Consider the following 18,632-nt stretch of genomic DNA (forward strand, 5'->3'; position numbering starts at 1 on the left):
AAGAGAAAAGAAAGCGTAGAGTTAAACTGTAATTTGCTTCTGTAGGAGGCAGGGAGGGCCACCAACTTGGATGTCTTTAAAAGAGGATGGGACAAATTCCTGGAGGGCTATTGACAGCTACTAGCCACAAAGGTGCTGCTCTGCTGCTACAGTTGGAGGCAGCGATGCTTCTCAATAGAAGCCACAGGAGGGAAAAGTTGCTGTTGTGTTTGAATCCTGTTTGCGAGTTTCCCCTGGTTGGCCACAATGAGAACTGGATGCTGGTTTTAGATGCGCCATTGGCCTGATCCAGCGGGGCCTCCTTATGCCCTTAAAATCAGAGGCTGCCCCTTTCTCCTTGGACAACCCCTGCAGCAAGGAAGCGTGTTCTGAGTCCGCCGCCACACAACTCACCACATGCAGGTCCTGCAGCTGGTGGTGCTTCTCGCCCGGCCCGACATGGACCAGGTGGTTGAAGTTGCTGGGGCCGGAGATGAGCTTGGAGCGGAGGGTTGGGTCGCGCATCATCTCCCTGCAAGAGACGAGAAGGCTAGCAGGAAGGGGAGGGTTGCAGGGCTGGAAAAGGGCAACCCAAACCATCCAGGGGCAGAAGCAACTCTACTCAGGGAAAGGGCCACAGTTCAATCTCCTGCAGCACCTTCAGGCAGGGCTGGGAAAGACTCCTGCCTTAAATCCTGGAAAACTGCTGCCAGTCAGTGTCAACAGTACTGGGCTAGATGCACAAATGGCCTGACACGGCAGAAGGCGGATTCCTAACCCAGTTCTTCTTCATGCACTGCATAGTTACAACTATGGAACTCACTCCCACAGGAGGCAGCAATGTCCACCAACTTGGATTGGCCAGATTCATGGGGGAGGATAAAGACTATATAAAAAAATAAAATGGTTGTTTTAACTCTTCAAATGTCTTAAATTATTGTTGCTCATTTTTCTTACTGATAATTCATTGCCTTATCTATTTTGTAAATGGCTTTGATGTTGTTGGGGTTTTTTTTACAATTAAGTGGTGCATAATATACTAGCCTCCATGGCTATCCTCTGCTTCCACAGTTGGAGGCGGTAATATTTCTGAATTCCAACTGCTGGAAAAAACAGGAAAGGAGAGCTGCTCTTGGGTTCGGATCCTGCTTGTGGGTTTCCCACTTGGTTGGTACAGGATTTCTGGACTAGACGGGCTCTTCTGATCTCTTACGCTCATTCCACAACACAGCAATGTTTTTAAAGGAAGCACGTGCCAAAACCCACATGCCAAAAACACTGCGATAATTAAGCATAAAGCAGCTTTCTGAGACAATAAGACAAGCATTTTAAAGCCTGGCATAAAACAAAACCCTTTTAGCAGATGAGAAAGAGCCCAAGAGGGCAGACTGTTGGATCTTTCGTCAGGAGTCTCCCACTTTGTTCTCATGTACAGGCCCCACATCCCCATTTGCCGCATGCCAAGGTCCCTGAAACAACCCCACCAACGTTTTGCTCCTTGCTTATTTCACACACAGGCGTCCTTCCAGTCATCTCCGCCTTGGAGGAAAGAACCCCTTGCAGCCAGCTTCTGAAAATGTCTGCATGTCCTCTGAGCCCCAAACACAATAGCAGCAGTGACAAAGACCCCACCGACAAGATGGCCGCCTCGTGCCTCACCTCCTCTGGTGTTGCCGCTCTTCCTCAGAGATCCGGAAGGAGAAGCGGCGCTTGTGCCTGGTCCTCACGAGGTGCCGCCGGCTGTTGTCCGTCGGCTGGGGGATTTCAAACTCATCCTGATCTGGAGGCAATAGGGAGGAGAAATCAGTGGCTTCAAAGTTACAAGGAAGGAGATTCCGACTAAACATCAGGATGAACTTTCTGAGAGTAAGAGCTGTTTGACAGGGGAACGGTCTCCCTCGGGAGGCGGTGGACTCTCTTTCCTTGGAGGTTTTTAAGCAGAGATTGGATGGCCATCTGTCTCGGATGCTTTAGTTGAGATTCCTGCATTGCAGGGGGTTGGACTAGATGCCTCTTGGGGTCCCTTCCAACTCTACAATTCTATGGCTCTGTGATACTTGAGGTGGTGGTATCATACTGATGCACATTTTATGCTACGAGGCTCAGTTTGGTCAGAATTGAGTACACACTTCCAGGTAAGGTAAAGGTTAAGGGACCCCTGACCATTAGGTCCAGTCCTGACCGACTCTGGGGTTGCGGCGCTCATCTCGCTCTATAGGCCGAGGGAGCCAGCGTACAGCTTCTGGGTCATGTGGCCAGCATGACTAAGCCGCTTCTGGCAAACCAGAGCAGTGCACGGAAACGCCGTTTACCTTCCTGCCGGAGCGGTACCTATTTATCTACTTGCACTTTGATGTGCTTTCGAACTGCTAGGTTGGCAGGAACAGGCACCGAGTAATGGAAGCTCACCCCGTCACAGGGATTCGAACCAGCAACCTTCTGATCGACAAGTCCTAGGCTCTGTGGTCCCATTACACACAGAGTTAACGCTAAATGCATTACTTCTTGTAAATGTGCCACCATAGCTGCTAGAGGGCTGTGAAAATTTGTGTCCCGGGCTTTTTAGACTTGTCTACCCATGTACTAAGGGCGCATTGGTTGCCAGATGTGAGATATATTGGTATTATTTTCAGTTCTCCCACCCCACCAAGTGGGATGCCCTGGAAAGTGTGAGGTGATAATTGCTTTCGGACAATGTCATATAACTTCCCTGGTAACACATCAGGACTGAAAAGTTGCCTGGAAGCAACATAAGCCCTGGGCCACCTTGGTGTGTGTGTGTGTGTGTATGTGTGTGTGTGTGTGTCCCTCACCTATCGTCTTGCTCCCTCCCCCCACTTACCAGCTGCCTTGTTTCTGAGGTACGTCAGGTGGACTTTCTCACTGCCAAAAGTGCAAAGGGAGCCCTCAGGATTCAGTGCTCGTACCTGGGAACCAGAGAAAGGGACACTTTTCTGAAATATGAAATTTTTGTTCCAGATGGGGTACTTGCCAACCTTCCCTGCGGCATGAGAAGGCAATTCTGCAAAGCTTAGGATGATGCTAACAGCCTCCCCCCCCCCCACCGAGATGAAGCCCTTGATCCATACCAGCACACCCACCCACCAGAGGACCCTGGAGCTCATCAGTTATTCCTGACCAAAACAATCCTGTTTTTAGCACACATATGCAAAATAGGTAAGAGGACAGCTGCAACCATGGGAGTAAGGCCCATGGATCTCAGTGCATCTTACTTCGGAGTAGACATGCATTGCCAGGTCAATTGATCCAAAGACCATCAATCAATTAAAAACACTTGCGAAAAAAACATTAGTTTATCATCGTCGTCATCATCACCCGCCTTGCACCCCAAGGACCCAGGGCAGGTTACAGTAATTAAAACCCAATATTAAAAACAGTTCAAAACAATGTAAAAGCACAGATATGAGTCCTAAAGAGAATATGTATCTCAAGTGTCAAAAGCCGGGAGGATAGGTGCGTCTTCAGCATTGCCGAAAGCTGTATAATGAAGGTATGCAGGGAGGGAGTGCGGAGGGAGTCCCCCAGTTTAGGGGCTGCCACAGAGAAGGCCCTGTCCCAGGCTGCTGAGACGCCAAACTTCTGAGGGTGAAGGACCCCCTCCACCAATCTCAGCCCCTGAGATTGGCTGTAAGGATGTGATAAACAGTTAAATGAAGTCAAGCGATTTGGGGAGTGGGGAGGGTAAACCCTACGGGTGAGGGATTAAGACCAAAAAACCTCCCAGAAGAAACCCCCACAAACCTTTTTCAGAGACACCGTCTGAATCCACTCAGCTTTCCTGACGTCAAACACGTCGACTGCGTTCTCACTGAATACTGACAGGTACGGAGCATTGTAACCTGGGAGGGGACAACAAGGACATGAAGACCAGATTGTCGGGCTAGGGTGCACATCTCCCCTCATTCATCCAGTGCTGCAGTCAGCACTACAAATATCTGGGCGCTTGGGGTGGGGCAGACACGTATGGACCCACAACCCTCTGGCTGCATCATTCAGCCTGGCAGATACAAGTACCTGTCTCTGGATTTGGGTTCAAGTCTTGCCTGGGTTGATGCACTCTTTATTTAATTTTAAAAACATTAACATTTCCACTGATTTCCTCCCCCCAAGAAAACACAGGCTGCACGCCACAGCTACAGATTATAATCTTGTATCTATTATAAGACAGAAACAAAAAACTCCCAAACCCAACACCACTGGTACACTCTTTATTAGTGGGTGGGACATTGACTGAGTGATGGAGCACCCACTTTACCTGCCAGAGACCCCCAGTGGCATTGCCACTTCCAAGGATCAGGTCAGTGGCAGGGGATGGGAAACGCCGGCTAGTCTGAGTGGACTGCACTGGGATAGATGGACCAATGGCCTGGCTTCTTCACTAAGGATTTATCCACACTTATCTGTCCTCTGCTCTTTCTTATCTGCCCTTCGCTCTCTCCAGGCACAGGCACACGCCTTAAAGCTCCATATCTGAGCACCCTTCTTTTTTGCTCCAGAGCTTTTCTTGCAAAACCCTGCTCTTTAAAGCTCAATCAGAGCAAACTGTAGTCTGCAGGAAACCCAAACTGACATTTGCTCCGATTAAGCACTAAAAGTGTAGTTTTTCATAGTGAAAGCTCAGACACAGAGCTTTTTTCCTAAAGTTTTTATTATGTCCCCCCAACTTCCCACCCCCTTTTCCATGGTGTTTCTGTTTCTCTCCCTCTGCTACACCCCATCTTCTATCTCTTAAACCTTAACAAAGCTATTGTAATTTTCAATCCCTTCAGTTGTTCATAGTTCAAATCCTGCTCGTGTGTTTATAGGCACGGGGCTTTTAAGAGCAGACCAGTGCCTGGAAAGAGTGGGGCAAAAAACTAAGGGTGGGTAAGCCCTGAGAGTCTGTCTCTCTGCCAACCACCAGGCCTCCTTCCTCCGCTGCCACCTGGGGGCAGCCATTCCTTAGGCTGCCTCAGTGGGAAAGACGGGGAAGCAGCAGACTCAATCCATCAGCTTTGCCAAACGCCCAGCTCCACCAGGCCCCTCTGACCCGAGCTGTGCCAGCTGGTCATTAGAAGAACAACTGCTTTTATTGGTGCCTGGGTTTGGTTTCCCTTCCTCTACCCTCCCTGTCCCTTTTCCTTGTATGTCGTGTCTTTTTAGAACAAAAGCCTGTTGGCAGGGACTATCTTTTTGGCTGCAGAGTGAGGAACATGAGAATAAACCACGAGTATATTTAAATAATCTAGACCCCCCCAACCCCAACAAAAAGGGGGCACTTACAGCAATTGAGGGGAGGCGCGGGCCACATCAGCTCCTGGGGGCGGCTCCTGCGCCCCTGCCCATCTACGTAGAGGCCAAAGCCACTGAAGCAGAGGATCAGCTCGCTCAGGCTGACCTCCACGGCCTTCAGCGCTTCCATGTGGGTCACGGCGGCCGCCCGGGGGTCCTCGGGGTGGGGCAGGCTCACGGGGGGTCCCTCGTTGAGCAGAGGGTAGAGGGAGAAGCTGGAGGGGCATCCCACGCACAGCCGGTCGCCCAGGATGTCCAAGCACTGAACGTAGCCAGGTGCCTGGATCTCCTTGATACGCCGGTGGGGCGGCCGTGTGGCCGTCAGCTGGAAGCAGAGGACCTGCCGCTTGCAGGCCACGCAGAGGACGGGGGTGGTCCCGCGGCAGACGAGCCCCACGGCCACCGCCTGGCAGCCCTTGGCCTCCACCACTTTGGTCCCCATGGCCTCCGGGGTCTCCAGCTCCGCCCAGGAGAAGATGCGAAGGCTGTGGTTCTTGCCGCAGAGGACGGAGAGCAGCTGGGCCTTGGGGGAGACCAGGAGCAGCTGTACCCGGCGGCAGTCCCCCACCTGAAGCACATCTGGAGGGGGGAATTGGGGGCAGGGAAAGAAGAGGCACAACTCCGTTACCAGCTAAGGACGGGAACTGTGAATTTGCAGAGGGAGGGGAGGAAATGGCAGGTGACCGGGGGTGGGCACAGGCCAGAAGTAATTCCTCCTCCCCTAAATATGTTTACATCTTACATGGGGGTTTGAACCCAAGGGTTTTGCACAGATGCAAAAACACATTAAAAGAGAAGCTTTTAATGTTTGATGCATTATAGTATTTTGATGTTTTGTTGGAAGCCGCCCAGAATGGCTGGGGAAGAAATAAATAATAATAATAATAATAATAATAATAATAATAATTATTATTATTATTATTATTATTATTATTATTATACTCAAGTCTTTGGAACAGTACCACCACATGAGCATCCCGGGGCTCCCAGAAATGGCTCCCAGAGTGGGCCTTATTTCCTAAGCAAGGCAGAGAACTTAAATCCTATTTTTGCGCCAGGTTTCCTCAGTGCAAAAAGCTTTTGAGCTCTCTGCCTTGCTTAGGAAACAAGACCCTCTCTGTGCACTGGCTTGGGAGGTCCTTGGATGCTCTTGCAAGATCTTGCGGGGCTGTCCAAGTTCACGGGAGCATCCCAGACCTGGAGTGATTCTTGCTCCCCATTAAATTTGCTTGTGTTTAAGTCGTGCGATTTCAACCAGCCTGCCTTCGACCGCATGTGGTTGAAATTACGCAAGTTAAATGCGCATCAGACGCGATCGTACTATATTGGGTTTTTTAAAAAAATTAAGGTGGGGAAAGCTGATAAGATATATAAATCGGTAAAAGGAGAATAGAAAACCGAAACTGTGACTGAGTAAAGTATAGAGGTGGTTTCAATATTAACATATTAACAAATAAACGTGGAGTGATGACTCAAGGTTTGTATCAGAGAGAAATCAGATCAGGAGCCATCAACAAGCAAAAAATTAACTGGGTGAGGGAAGGAGCAGTTTGGTGCAGTTGTAGACTAGGCAAGAGGGATATCGATCTTAATAGGTTAAACAGTCCCCCCAAAGGATCCTGGGAATTGTGGTTTGTTTCAGAGTGCTGAGAGACCCCTATTCCCCTCACAGTGCTACAGTTTCCAGAGGAGTTAAAAACCTTTAGAGCAGGCTTTCTCAGCCTTGGCCCTCCAGATGTTTTTTGGCCTACAACTCCCATGATCCCTAGCTAGCAGGACCAGTGGTCAGGGATGGTGGGAATTGTAGTCTCAAAACATCTGGAGGGCCGAGGTTGAGGAAGCCTGCTTTAGAGTCCCCAGGCACCCAAAATATTACAGCACTATGTAATTCGAAAGAGAAACAATACTGAACCATTTGTCCGGAGGTGAATCAAAAACAGGCCGTCTTCTGTACCCAAAGCAATCCGCTCTCTGTCTGCAAAAAGGAAAAGAGGACATTAGAAACACACTTCCTTCTCTCAGTTAGGGGCTCAAAAATTCTGCCCTCAGGCAGATCAGGCATCTCATAGATAGGAGTGCTGAGAGCCCTGCCCAAGCCTTGCTCAGCCCCAATGGCTGATGTTTATGGGTGCCCCCAGCACCCTCTCCCTCCCTCCCTCCGAAAGCAGGCCTGCCCTCTTGCCTGCGTACCTATGATGGCTGCCGACAGGGCATGGGGGATGAAGGGCAGGGTGTTGTCGTAGGCCTCCTTGAGGATGTAGACGGTGCGGTCGTGGTGATGGTTCTCCCGCAGGATGCGGTGCAGCTCTGCCAGAACCTCCACCCACTTCCTCATCTCCCCTTCGCTGTCAGCCAGGAACAGCATCGAGCTGGTTGTGTGTGGGGAGCTCAGCTGAGAGGCCGTCACCTGAGGATGGAGGCACAGGTAAGTTGTTCTGGTCCCTGAGGGGCAAGCCCAGAGGAAACTCCAGGTCATCCAAAGGTTGCCAGGAAGAGGAGGAGGAGGAGAGGCAAAGGGGAGCTGGCCTCAGGGGCACCCAGATGGAGGAATCCTTGCCTTGACTACCTGGCTTTCAGGTCCCCCAGCTCCCTGCTAGGACCCAGATCTCTTCTTCCCCTGCTCTGCATCATGTTGGTGATATTATGTTCTCTGTAATTGCTTTTGGAAACCGTTGCTAGTTGTATTGAGATTTTTACTTATTCTGTCCAGCTAAATATTGTAACATAAGATAATTAGAAGGTACTTGAAAGTATCAGATAGGCCTAGGATTAGAATAAGAATGTTGTACAGTGGTATCTCGGGTTAAGTACTTAATTCGTTCCGGAGGTCCATTCTTAACCTATTCTTAACCTGAAGCACCACTTTAGCTAATGGGGCCTCCTACTGCTGCCGTGCCGCCGGAGCACGATTTCTGTTCTCATCCTGAAGCAAAGTTCTTAACCCAAGGTACTATTTCTGGGTTAGCGGAGTCTGTAACCTGAAGCGTCTGTAACCTGAAGCGTATGTAACCCGAGGTACCACTGTATGGATTTAAGTCAATAAGAAAAGAGATGAAGATAGTAAATTGAAGGAGTAAATAGTGGTCGAAAGCTGATTTTGGAGAACTGTTACAAGGTGATACAATGAAATTCAGTTAGGGGGGGATTCTAGGAAGTCAGTTAATAATGGAATTTAAAATGAACTTCAGAAGGAATGTGTTTTTATTTTTTATTTTTTATTTTAGTATTGTAATGTCTTTTCTTTTGTATGTTTTATACGTTATATCTGTTAAAATCAATAAAAATGTTTGATAAAAAAAGTTTTTATTTATTCTGTTTTATAGTGCTGTGGGGGTTTTTTTGGGGGGGGGTCAGTCTGGATGATGGCCTGCATCCCTTTTGATTCTTGTGGTCCCCAGGGAGGGTTAGTAGGAAATGGAGGTGGTTGCTGAACAACTCAGGCATCAGTAAGAAAGGAGATTCTGGTGAAACATCTGGAAAAAACTTTTTGACAGCAAGAGCTGTTTGACAGTGGAACGGTTTCCCTCACAAGGTTGTGGACTCTGCTTCCTGGGAGGTTTTTAAGCAGAGGTTGGGTCGTCACCTGATGTGGATGCTTTAGCTGAGATTCCTGCATTGCAAGGGGTTGGACGAGATGACCCTCAGGGGTCCCTTCCAACTCTATAATTCTGTGATTCTTGATAAGACAGTGGCCTTAGCTGGCCACTTAAGTATCCTCACCAGCATCCCAAAAGAGGTTGCAAGAGATGCAGCCAAGTGATGGTGCCCTCCAAGCCTGTTCCTGGGTCTCCTCCACCCACCCAACCCATCTAGCTGCTAGGGAGGAGAACAACAACCTGTGCGGTGAATGTGAGCTGAGCTGGAAAAGCAGGCTGGAAGCTGGAGACACAGAGACCTGTTTGCTTTGTGCTGGATCCAAAACTGCGACTGAAGGAGAGGCAAGATCTGTTGGGGTGTTGGTGCTGTGAGCCCCTCCGTCCTATGCTCAAGTTGTAGAGATGTGTAAATAAAACCATATATCCTAAAGACACCACAATCTCCACTAACCCTCATTCCAAGGAAACCGAGCCCTGGAACCGCGAAAGTCTCTCACCACTCAGATTGTGGTCATGCATAATATCTTTGTGGTCAGATAAACTGGGGAGATCATTTCATCAAATTTATTCAGAGGACAGAAAAATTCGCTTGGGTTTTCTTAAGGGTGGGCTCCCTGTGTGCTGTAGCACAACCTCTTTCTTTTTCCTAAGATTTTGTTTGTTTCTTGCTGCTGCTGCTGCTGCTGCTGCGAGGGTCAGGAGTAGCCATCGTATGGCAGTCCAGCCTCCATTCTTTATCCTCCCCAAGGCCCCAGATCTCATTCTAAAGGGAACCTCACCAGCCTGCTGCCTTCCAGATATTTCGGACTACAACTCTGATCATCCCTAATCAGCACAACTGTGGTGTGTGGGGCTGAAGGGAGTTGTAGTACAGCACATCTGGAGGGCGCCAGGTTGGCAAAGGCTGTGCAAAAGATGTCTGGGGTGAGGAGGTTGGCAGAGACGAATGGCAACTGCCAAAATTTTGGGGGGAGAATATTCGGAAGAGAATGGCCTTTTTTCTCTAGAGGAAAAGAGACACCTCAGAAATTTTCTCTGAAAAATGTCTTCTGAGAAATGGGGGCTCCTCTCTCCTTTCCTCTCTCCTTCCTCACCCGGAATATGCAGGGCACGTCTTTGCTGCTGGCATGGATGACGTCTGCTGCCAGGACTGGAGCCACGGAGAACTGTTCATCCCTGTTGCCAAAAGAAAAACAGGAGCCTTAGAGACATCCCTCTCTCCCCTGAGTGGAGGCTGAAGGGGAGCCTTGTGTTATCTGCAGGACCACAACCACAGCAAGCTACCTCAGGGCAGCCATGGGGAACCCAGGGCCCTCCAGATGTTCTTGGACTACAATTCCCATCAGCCACAACCAACATGGCCAATAGTCAGGTAAGATGGGAGTGCAACAACCTTTGGCGATGGAGGTAGAATCCCTGTTGCTCCCTCTTTCATTTTGGGCTATTTCCCTCACCCAGGTGACAAGGGAGAATTAAGGACTACCTAGGGCTGCCTCTGGAAATGGCAATTCCTGGGTTGAATTCTCCTAAAATTTGCACGGTGTGCTGGCACCAGCTAAGGTGTGTCTCCCCACCACACCCCCAATATCACCTGGCATCCTTGGTTACGACATTTGGCATGTCTAATTCCCTTTGGGGGTTAGAGGAATGCCTGCACTTATTTATTTTTTATTTCATTAAATGTATACTTTCTAAGAAAAGCAGTTTACAACACAGACAGAGCAATAATATTCTTGGTAAGAAAAGTTAACAGCAATAATTTCAGACTTTCAAAAAGTTAAATCTCGCACCAGCTTTCTAAACATATTGTCTAAACAGGACTGTTTTTAGCAGGCACTGAAAAAAAGCACAGCGAGGACACCTCCCTAACGTCAATCCTCAGGGAGTTCCAAAGTGCAGGTGCTGCCACACCAAAAGATCAAGCTCTTACAAATGGGGAAGGGGTATTATTATGTGGCACCTGTAGCAGTCGCAGTTCTGCCAATCGAAGCAGAGGGCATTTGGGAGGAAAGCATGGAATTCTTGGCAGCACAACCCCGGCTGCGCATCCCACTGAAAACCAGTGGAATCAAAGCAAACGAAAAGAAACAGAAGGGGGTAATGGAACCGTTTGTTCTTTACTTGGGCACCCCTAGAGATAATGGGTGGTTTCCTTCTTCATTTAGGGTTCCTGGATAATACTAAGGCTCTGTCAGACCTCCACCCCACGGCCGCCCACAGCACCACTTCCTGCGCAAGTTGCACCTGCTTACCTCATGTCTGTAACGTGCATGATGCTCACGTCGCATTGTGCTGCCTTCCCCTCTGGCACATCAAACAAGAAGATCTTGAAATCGCTGACGATGGCAAAAGCCCTCTGCCAGCCTTTCTTTACCCCGGAAGGCTTGGGCACCTTTTGGGGAGTGAAGGTGGTACAATCAGAGAACATTATTTCAGCTGCAAGGAGTCCGCCCCATTCCCCTTCCAGCATCGCCATTTTTGACCACCATTGGCCAAATCACTGGGGGCCGCATGCCAGAGGGATGTGCGGCCAAAAGCCTCGTCCACCCCACAATCTCGCAGGACCCACCCACAGGCACCCAGCCCCTCTCTCTTCCTAGCAAATCAGTTGAGGAAGGTTATTCCCCCTTCCCACTCATCCAATGATCAATTTGATGGTCAGAAGGGGAGCATTTTTCATCCTCAAGGAGGCTGGGCTCCTGCAGTGTCTCCACTTCCATTTTCTCCCCCTTTTCGACACTGCAGTCAATGTTGATGGGCTCTTGGTGTTTATCTGGCAGAATGTGCCCAATCAGATCCCTGAACTGGCGACAGCCACCCTGTCCACATGGACTGCTCCATGCTCTCTCAGACTCGGGGGAGACTCAACCTCTTACCGACAGGAACCCCTCAAATGCCGTCCCTGTTCCACTTGTTGGGTTGACCCCCAAGGTTTTCTGGAGCTGTTCAGGGGGTAGGGGGCAGATGGAGGCCCCTCCAGCACAGGATACGTGGCAGACAAAGTTACAGGCTGGGAAAACAGAGGAGGAAGCGTAAACAGGCAGCCAACAGGACCCCCCTGAGTCACTGCAATGGTGCATGAATTTTATGAATTAAAGGAAAAATGAATCAACAGACCCACCAGACCCACCTCCAAACTTGTACCCTCTCCTATTCTACAGCACACAGGTTGGCCCACAGCTCTTCAGGCAGGGAAGGGGTGTTTCACATCCCTACTTAGAAACCGAACCTGGGGACCTCCCCTGACCTGGACCCCCTTCTCACTCCACCTGACAAGATGCTACTCACCTTCGCAGGTCAAGCCTTGCCGGACCAGCCCCACCAGCAGCGATGTGCAACGCATACACTTGGTGGGTGTGGAGAAGCTGTGGGTTTTGAAACTGTGCGATTTGGGCTGGGGAAATGGAGCAGAGAAGGGGGCGCAGGAAGGATTAGACATATTATTTAGTGCCAGCCAACTTTTTAAAGTCTTTTAAAAAGCACATAGACACACATACACACAATCATAAAAGCTAAGACATCCCCTCCTCAAAAGTGCAGGGACCAGAGCAAACAGGTTTCTTTTGGGGGGGTTTTTCCCCCCAAAGATAGATCAGCCTACAGTGAACCCTCGGTTTAATGGGTAATGTAAACTTCGGGTTGTGAAAGCGGCAAACCCGGAAGTATTTTTCCGGGTCTCTACGCGCTGCGTGCATGCGCAGAAGCGATCCTCCGGTTGCGAAATCCTCGAGATGCAGCCGGACCTCTGGAACGGATCCCGTTTGCAACCGGAGGTACCACTGTATGAAAGCTATTCAACTTAACGGACAATGTGCCTTTCCCTCCCCACTAAGCACCCTTCTGCTACACCATCCAGAGCTCAGTTTGGAAAGGCCTGGGGAGGAAAAAGGGCAGCCCCCTCAGAAGCGGGGTTCAGTCCAGAAACAAGGGAGGGAAATATATTTAAGCCAAGAGCTTGTCACTACCTTCAAGGATCCAGAACTGTTACTGCTCTCTGAAGAACCCGCAATGGATTGAGTGGAAGACATTGAATGTGGCACCTTTGGGGAGAGGGAAGAGGAGGAAACAGCAGTGGGAGAGATCATCATGCCTCTGTCTTTGAAGGTCTCCTGGCTCATCCAAACCTCCCAACACCCATCTCCTCGCCATTGTCAGCACAATGCGTAACACTCAAATCTGTGCACAGCCAACTGGAAGATTCAGGACAGACAAAATACAGTAGTACCTCGGGTTAAGTACTTAATTCATTCCGGAGGTCCATACTTAACCTGAAACTGTTCTTAACCTGAAGCACCACTTTAGCTAATGGGGCCTCCCGCTGCTGCCACGCCGCCGGAGCATGATTTCTGTTCTCATCCTGAAGCAAAGTTCTTAACCCGAGGTACTATTTCTGGGTTAGCGGAGTCTGTAACCTGAAGCGTCTGTAACCTGAAGCGTCTGTAACCCAAGGTACCACTGTACAGTCCTTCTTCACAAAGCACATTGTTAAACTGTGGAACTTACTCCTGCAGGAGTCAGGGATGGCCACCGACTCCTTCATGAATTTTTCTAATCATTTCTTAAAGCCGCCCAAGAGGAAAATGGCAGCCTCGCCACTCCAGAGCTGGCCTGTTTTGGGATTGCCAAAATGGCGACTCACACTGGACCGCAGGCTCCTCCGCCCTTCGGGGTGCAGCTGGACCTCTTCGGTGGCCTTCCGAGCCTCCTGGGAATCTGGGGCACCCCCAAAAACAATAGCGTCCTTCTGGCAAAGAGGGTGACACAGGTAGCAGAGCGTTTAACTGGACACAATTCAGATTTTTGCTAACACACAAACCTCCCCAGAAGCCCTAAGAACATAAGAGCAGCTCTGCTGGGCCCGGCCAACGTTCCATCTTGTTCTCACAGTGGAAAACCAGCTCCTCTTTATGGACCATCCATGGCTACTAAGCACAACGGCTATACTTTGTCACCACGGTCAGAGGCAGCAAAAGCTTCAGCATGGCCAGTGGCTGGGAATCACAAGTGGGGAGAGTTGCTTTTGTGCTTGAATCCTGCTTGTGGGTTTCCCACAGGCATCTACGTCTATCTGGCTGGCCACTGTGAGAACAGGATGCTGCAGGATACAGACCTCTTGGACTGATCCAGCAGGCAGGCTCTTCCTGCCTTCTTATGAAGGAGTACAATTCTAATTTTACTTCTCTTCTGAGTCCAGAGATCCTGCCTCTTGGTTTCTCCAACTAACATTATCAGATACAATTATAGCTCACAACTCATGTGTATTAAACTTGTGTGCATTTTTTAAAAATAAAAAGGGGGTGGAAAGGGAGCGGGTGTCTGGGGAAAAAAGACTTTGGCAATCCCACCTGCCATCTATTGGTTTTTAAAAAAGCACAAATGCAATAACCATTAAACACTTAGCCAGCAGTGCATCTAATGGTGTTTGTTTTAGCCATTGTCTCTAGATGTACACATTCAACATTCAAACATATTATTTAATATAACCCTTCCACTGAGAATATGTGGTTTGGGCTTTATGAGCGATCCCCAGAACGTTTATCCCCTGCATAAACTGAGAGTCGCCTTTTATACAGAAGACTATATTTGTTTCACAAAAAGACTTACGCTGGCACTTCGGAAGGAGAGGAACGGAATCAGAGGTCCTTGGTGTTTGGTGCCTGTCAGGAGAGAAGAGAAAGGACACACACTGGGAATGGGCCCTGTTCTTAACCACAGTTGTCACTGGCCGGCACAGGAACCTGAGTCCATCTAGCTCAATACTGTCTACACTGACCGGCAGCAGTGGCTCTCCAGGGTCTCAGGCAGGGAGATGGTGGAGACTGAACCTGCGGCCTCTTGCAGGCAAGGAAGATGCTCTACCCCCCTCCGAGCAAGGGTGTTCCACTAAAAGGGAAGCAAGGTCCCAGCACTCATGGATCTGAATAAAGGCCTGATTTGAACAGAAACATGGCTCCATCTAGCCCAGTGTTGTCTGCACAAAGTGGCAGCAGCATCTCCCACATCTACATGGAGGTGTTGGAGATTGACCCTGGGGCCTTCTGCATGCCAAGCAGCTGCTTTGCTGCTGAGCTAAACCCCTTCCCCATAGAATCTCCCAGGGTTCATGGGTATTTTACAGTACAACACAAGACACATAACCCTACAGACTGAATACAAACATGGCGTGCTCACTGCCCTGTCCCCTCCTTCTGAAAACTTCACCCTTCTTTAGAAGCTCTTGGGGGGCCTAGACCTCATTTTATCCCCCAAACAAGAACCCTGTGAGGTAGGTTACGCTAAGAGGCAGTGAGTGAGCTCGCCCAGCGAGATTTGTGGTTGAGCAAGGGGATTTGAACCCACATCTCTCCCAGGTTTTAGTCCAGCACCCTCACAACTATAGCCTGAGCAATGGAGAGACTGGCCCCCTACATTCTGCAAAGGCCCACCTCTTGCCCCACTGCTGGGATATGCCATTGGGGGTGCTGTGGTGGGGCTGTCGCCCACCCACGACCCAGCCTGTAGCTCACCTTCCTGGGACCGTCCTTTCAGCTCTCCCTTGGCCTTCTCCAGCTCCAGGCGCAGAGCCCGGTTCTGCTTCTCTGCCTCCTGCAACTGGCTTTGGGACACAGGTAGAGGAAAAGATAAATATGACTTTATGGCATATAGGGAAATTCAGCCTCCAGTAAGAGGGGCTTCCCTTCACTCCAGGTATAACATTTAGAGGAGAGGGGGTTGTGCCATGGACCCATCAAGGGCTCCTTCTTGGCCAGCTGGTAGGAGGAGGAATCACAAAGCACCCCAAAACTCTATCTTGCCTTTGTAAAAACGTGGGGTGCAGAATTTCTAGCTTCCCTAGGCCTCTCCCTTCGCGTCAAAGGCACCTATCCCAATTAACCCCCGTCTCCACAAATTATTGCACAGACTCTTGGGGAGGGAGTCTGCCCTCTTCCACTGCGGCTCCTCCTCTCCCAATTAACCTCCATCTCTGCAAATTAATGCAGAGACACTTTCTGGGGACGTCACCAGATGCCAAGCTCTTAGGTCGTCAGGGCTGGAGTCATTTCAAAAGACGCAAGGCTGTCAGTGAAGTTAACTCTTTATTCAAGGGAACGACATTCAATCCAGAAAATTTTCCTGGTAGGCCTTTCCCCTACGGAGCAGTTGCCAGGACTGAATGTCCCTGCCTTCCACCTTTCCTAAGGCTCCTCCTCTCCCAGATGTTTCCCAAGCAGTCTCAAACTGCGTCTGCACACCTCTGGCCTCTGTTCTGCTCTGTGAGTTTTCAGAGAGGAGGGTGGGGGAGCTTGCTGCAGTAGGAGAGGGAGACACCCCAGATTATTGAGCAGCCTCTTGACTCCCCCATCCTCTGCTTCAGCCTAGGAGTCTGAGCTGCTCCCTGTCACCGGCTCTTCCTGCTCACTAAGCCCTGTTGCCCCTTTGGCACCCAGCCCCTGCTCCCAATCTTCTCTCTCTGGCCTCACCTCGGTGTCCCACCACCAATCCCCTGGTTCTGACTCTTCCTCCTCCGGGGTTTCCCTTGGGGGTTCCCCAGCTGGTGCCTCCCATCCTGTCGGTCCCTGACACAGCTTTGAACCCTGAAACCTTATGATGCAGGATGCAACCCTACTCTTGCACCACCTGCTGCCGCCACCACTGCCGCCTGCTCACCGCTCAACCGCCAGGTGCGAGACCTTCAGCTTATCCAGCTCCTCCTGGACGCCTCCCTTGGCCCGGATCTCGGCTTCCAGGGCCGACTGCAGCTCCAACTTGGCAGACGCCTCCACTTTCTGCAGCCGCCGTGCCTTCCAGAGGGTGTCCTGGAGCAAGAGGCAGCAGGGGGAAATGTCTGCAGAGGTCCTGGGACTGTTGCAGCTCTTGGGATGTGGGGTGAGAAGAGGGGGAAGGGGGAAGAGGCCCCCTATCGCTACCAGGCATCCTGAGCCTCTGGGGGCAAGGGCTTCTTCTCACTGGGGCAACCAGAATGTGGGTTGCAAAGGGGGTAGGACTAGATGACCCTTATGCCCCCCTCCCCACTTCCTCAAGGCATCCACGGCTCTGAGACAGGCTCTCTTACCGGAGTTTTGGGGCTCTGTGCCCCCGTCTGCTTCAGTGCTTCCACTTCCTCCATCATGTGGGTTGCCATGGCCTGGAGGTAGCCCCTCGACTCCTTCTCATCACTCACCCTGAGATGCGGGCAAAGAGGCACACAGAGTTCAAGACAGATGAAAAAAAATTATTGCATATAATTTTTATTAAATTTTCTGTTTTACAATTTAAAATACTCATTTTTACATATTTAAGGGCTACCTTTGAAGGTGACCCAGAAACTACAACTAATCCAGAATGTGGCAGCTAGACTGGTGACTGGGGGTGGCCGCCGAGACCACATAACACCAGTCTTGAAAGACCTACATTGGCTCCCAGTACGTTTCTGAGTACAATTCAAAGTGCTGGTGTTGACCTTTAAAGCAGTATACCTGAAGGAGCGTCTCCACCCCCATTGTTCTGCCCGGACGCTGAGGTCCAGCGCCGAGGGCCTTCTGGCGGTTCCCTCATTGCGAGCAGCAAAGCTACAGGGAACCAGGCAGAGGGCCTTCTCGGTAGTGGTGCCCACCCTGTGGAACGCCCTCCCATCAGATGTCAAAGAGATAAACAACTACATGATATTCAGAAGACATCTTAAGGCAGCCCTGTTCAGGGACGTTTTTAATGTCTGACATCTTAGTGTATTTTTGGTCTTTGTGGAACCTGCCCAGAGTGGCTGGGGAAATCCAGCCAGATGGGTGGGGTACAAATAATAAATTATTATAAATGACCTCCCTTCTCTTTGCATGGTTCATTTTACATACCATAAATCCCTGCATATTTTACGAAAACGATACCATTCAGTATTTCATTATTGCACCCATTAAAGCTTATTTACACTGTTGAATTTATCTTAATGCTGCCAGTGTTTTCAGCTGTACCCAATTATATCCCCTAAATTTATTCAAATAAATGTTTTCCAATCTTCTCTAAACATATGTTCTTATTGTTCTCTTATTCTATATGTTAAGTCTGCAAGCTGTGTGTATTCTGTCAACTTAAGCTGCCACTCTTCTTTGGTTGGGACCTCGCTTGTTTTCCATTTTTAGGCTAACAAAACACAGGCTGCAGTAGTAGCATACATAAATAACCGTTTTTGACACCTGGGAATTTCAGTCTGAATTATCCCCAACAGAAAGGACTCTTGATTTTTTGGGGAAAGTACTTTAAATCATTTCCCCCCCAATTTATTATGGATCATTTCCCAATACTCTTTTACCCTTTTACAGGTCCACCAGATATGAAACAACATTCCCTTCACTTCTTTGCATCTCCAGCACTTATCTCATTCAGTCTTTTTTTTTTTTATAAGACTGAAAAAAGCCCTTCTTCATGCAGCACAGAGTTAAACTATAGAACTCCCTCCCACAAGACACAGTGACAGCCAGCAAATTAGGTGGCTTTAAAAGAGGGTTAGACCACTTCATAGAGGGCATGGCTATCAGTGGCTACTGCGGGCATAGGCCAACTTGGCCCTCCAGATGTTTTGGAACTACAACTCCCATCATCCCTATCTAACAGGACCAGTGGTCAGGGATGATGGGAGTTGTAGTCCCAAAACATCTGGAGGGCTGAGTTTCCCTATGCCTGGGCTACTGGTTATGCCCTGCCTCTACTGCGGAGGACAAGCAGTGGTTACATTTGCCAAAACAAAGGTGTTGCAGCTCAAGCCTGAAAGCTATGCCTTCCCCATTGAATCTG

The 18,632-nt window shown here is 49.6% G+C and overlaps 1 protein-coding gene across 3 annotated transcripts in view; it reads right to left on the reverse strand.

The window, feature by feature from the left end:
• Positions 1–18,632, reverse strand: part of CDC42BPG (CDC42 binding protein kinase gamma) — a 54,260-nt gene that overhangs the window by 1,826 nt on the left and 33,802 nt on the right. For 2 of the 3 annotated variants that reach the window (XM_081892987.1, XM_081892985.1), the window contains exons 18-34: positions 16,921–17,029; positions 16,515–16,663; positions 15,374–15,462; positions 14,472–14,524; positions 13,507–13,611; positions 12,833–12,907; positions 12,156–12,261; positions 11,744–11,877; positions 11,120–11,259; positions 9,962–10,043; positions 7,462–7,678; positions 7,184–7,246; positions 5,263–5,850; positions 3,742–3,839; positions 2,822–2,906; positions 1,639–1,759; positions 394–511 (exon numbers count right to left, since the gene is read on the reverse strand). In XM_081892987.1, coding sequence (XP_081749113.1) covers positions 394–511; positions 1,639–1,759; positions 2,822–2,906; positions 3,742–3,839; positions 5,263–5,850; positions 7,184–7,246; positions 7,462–7,678; positions 9,962–10,043; positions 11,120–11,259; positions 11,744–11,877; positions 12,156–12,261; positions 12,833–12,907; positions 13,507–13,611; positions 14,472–14,524; positions 15,374–15,462; positions 16,515–16,663; positions 16,921–17,029 — 2,332 coding nt within the window. The remainder of the gene's footprint in view (positions 1–393; positions 512–1,638; positions 1,760–2,821; positions 2,907–3,741; positions 3,840–5,262; positions 5,851–7,183; positions 7,247–7,461; positions 7,679–9,961; positions 10,044–11,119; positions 11,260–11,743; positions 11,878–12,155; positions 12,262–12,832; positions 12,908–13,506; positions 13,612–14,471; positions 14,525–15,373; positions 15,463–16,514; positions 16,664–16,920; positions 17,030–18,632) is intronic. The other variant, XM_081892986.1, reaches the window with a different exon arrangement.

The sequence above is a fragment of the Podarcis melisellensis genome (genome assembly GCF_964234715.1).
Source record: "Podarcis melisellensis genome assembly, chromosome: 16".
Taxonomy (NCBI): Eukaryota; Metazoa; Chordata; class Lepidosauria; order Squamata; family Lacertidae; genus Podarcis; species Podarcis melisellensis.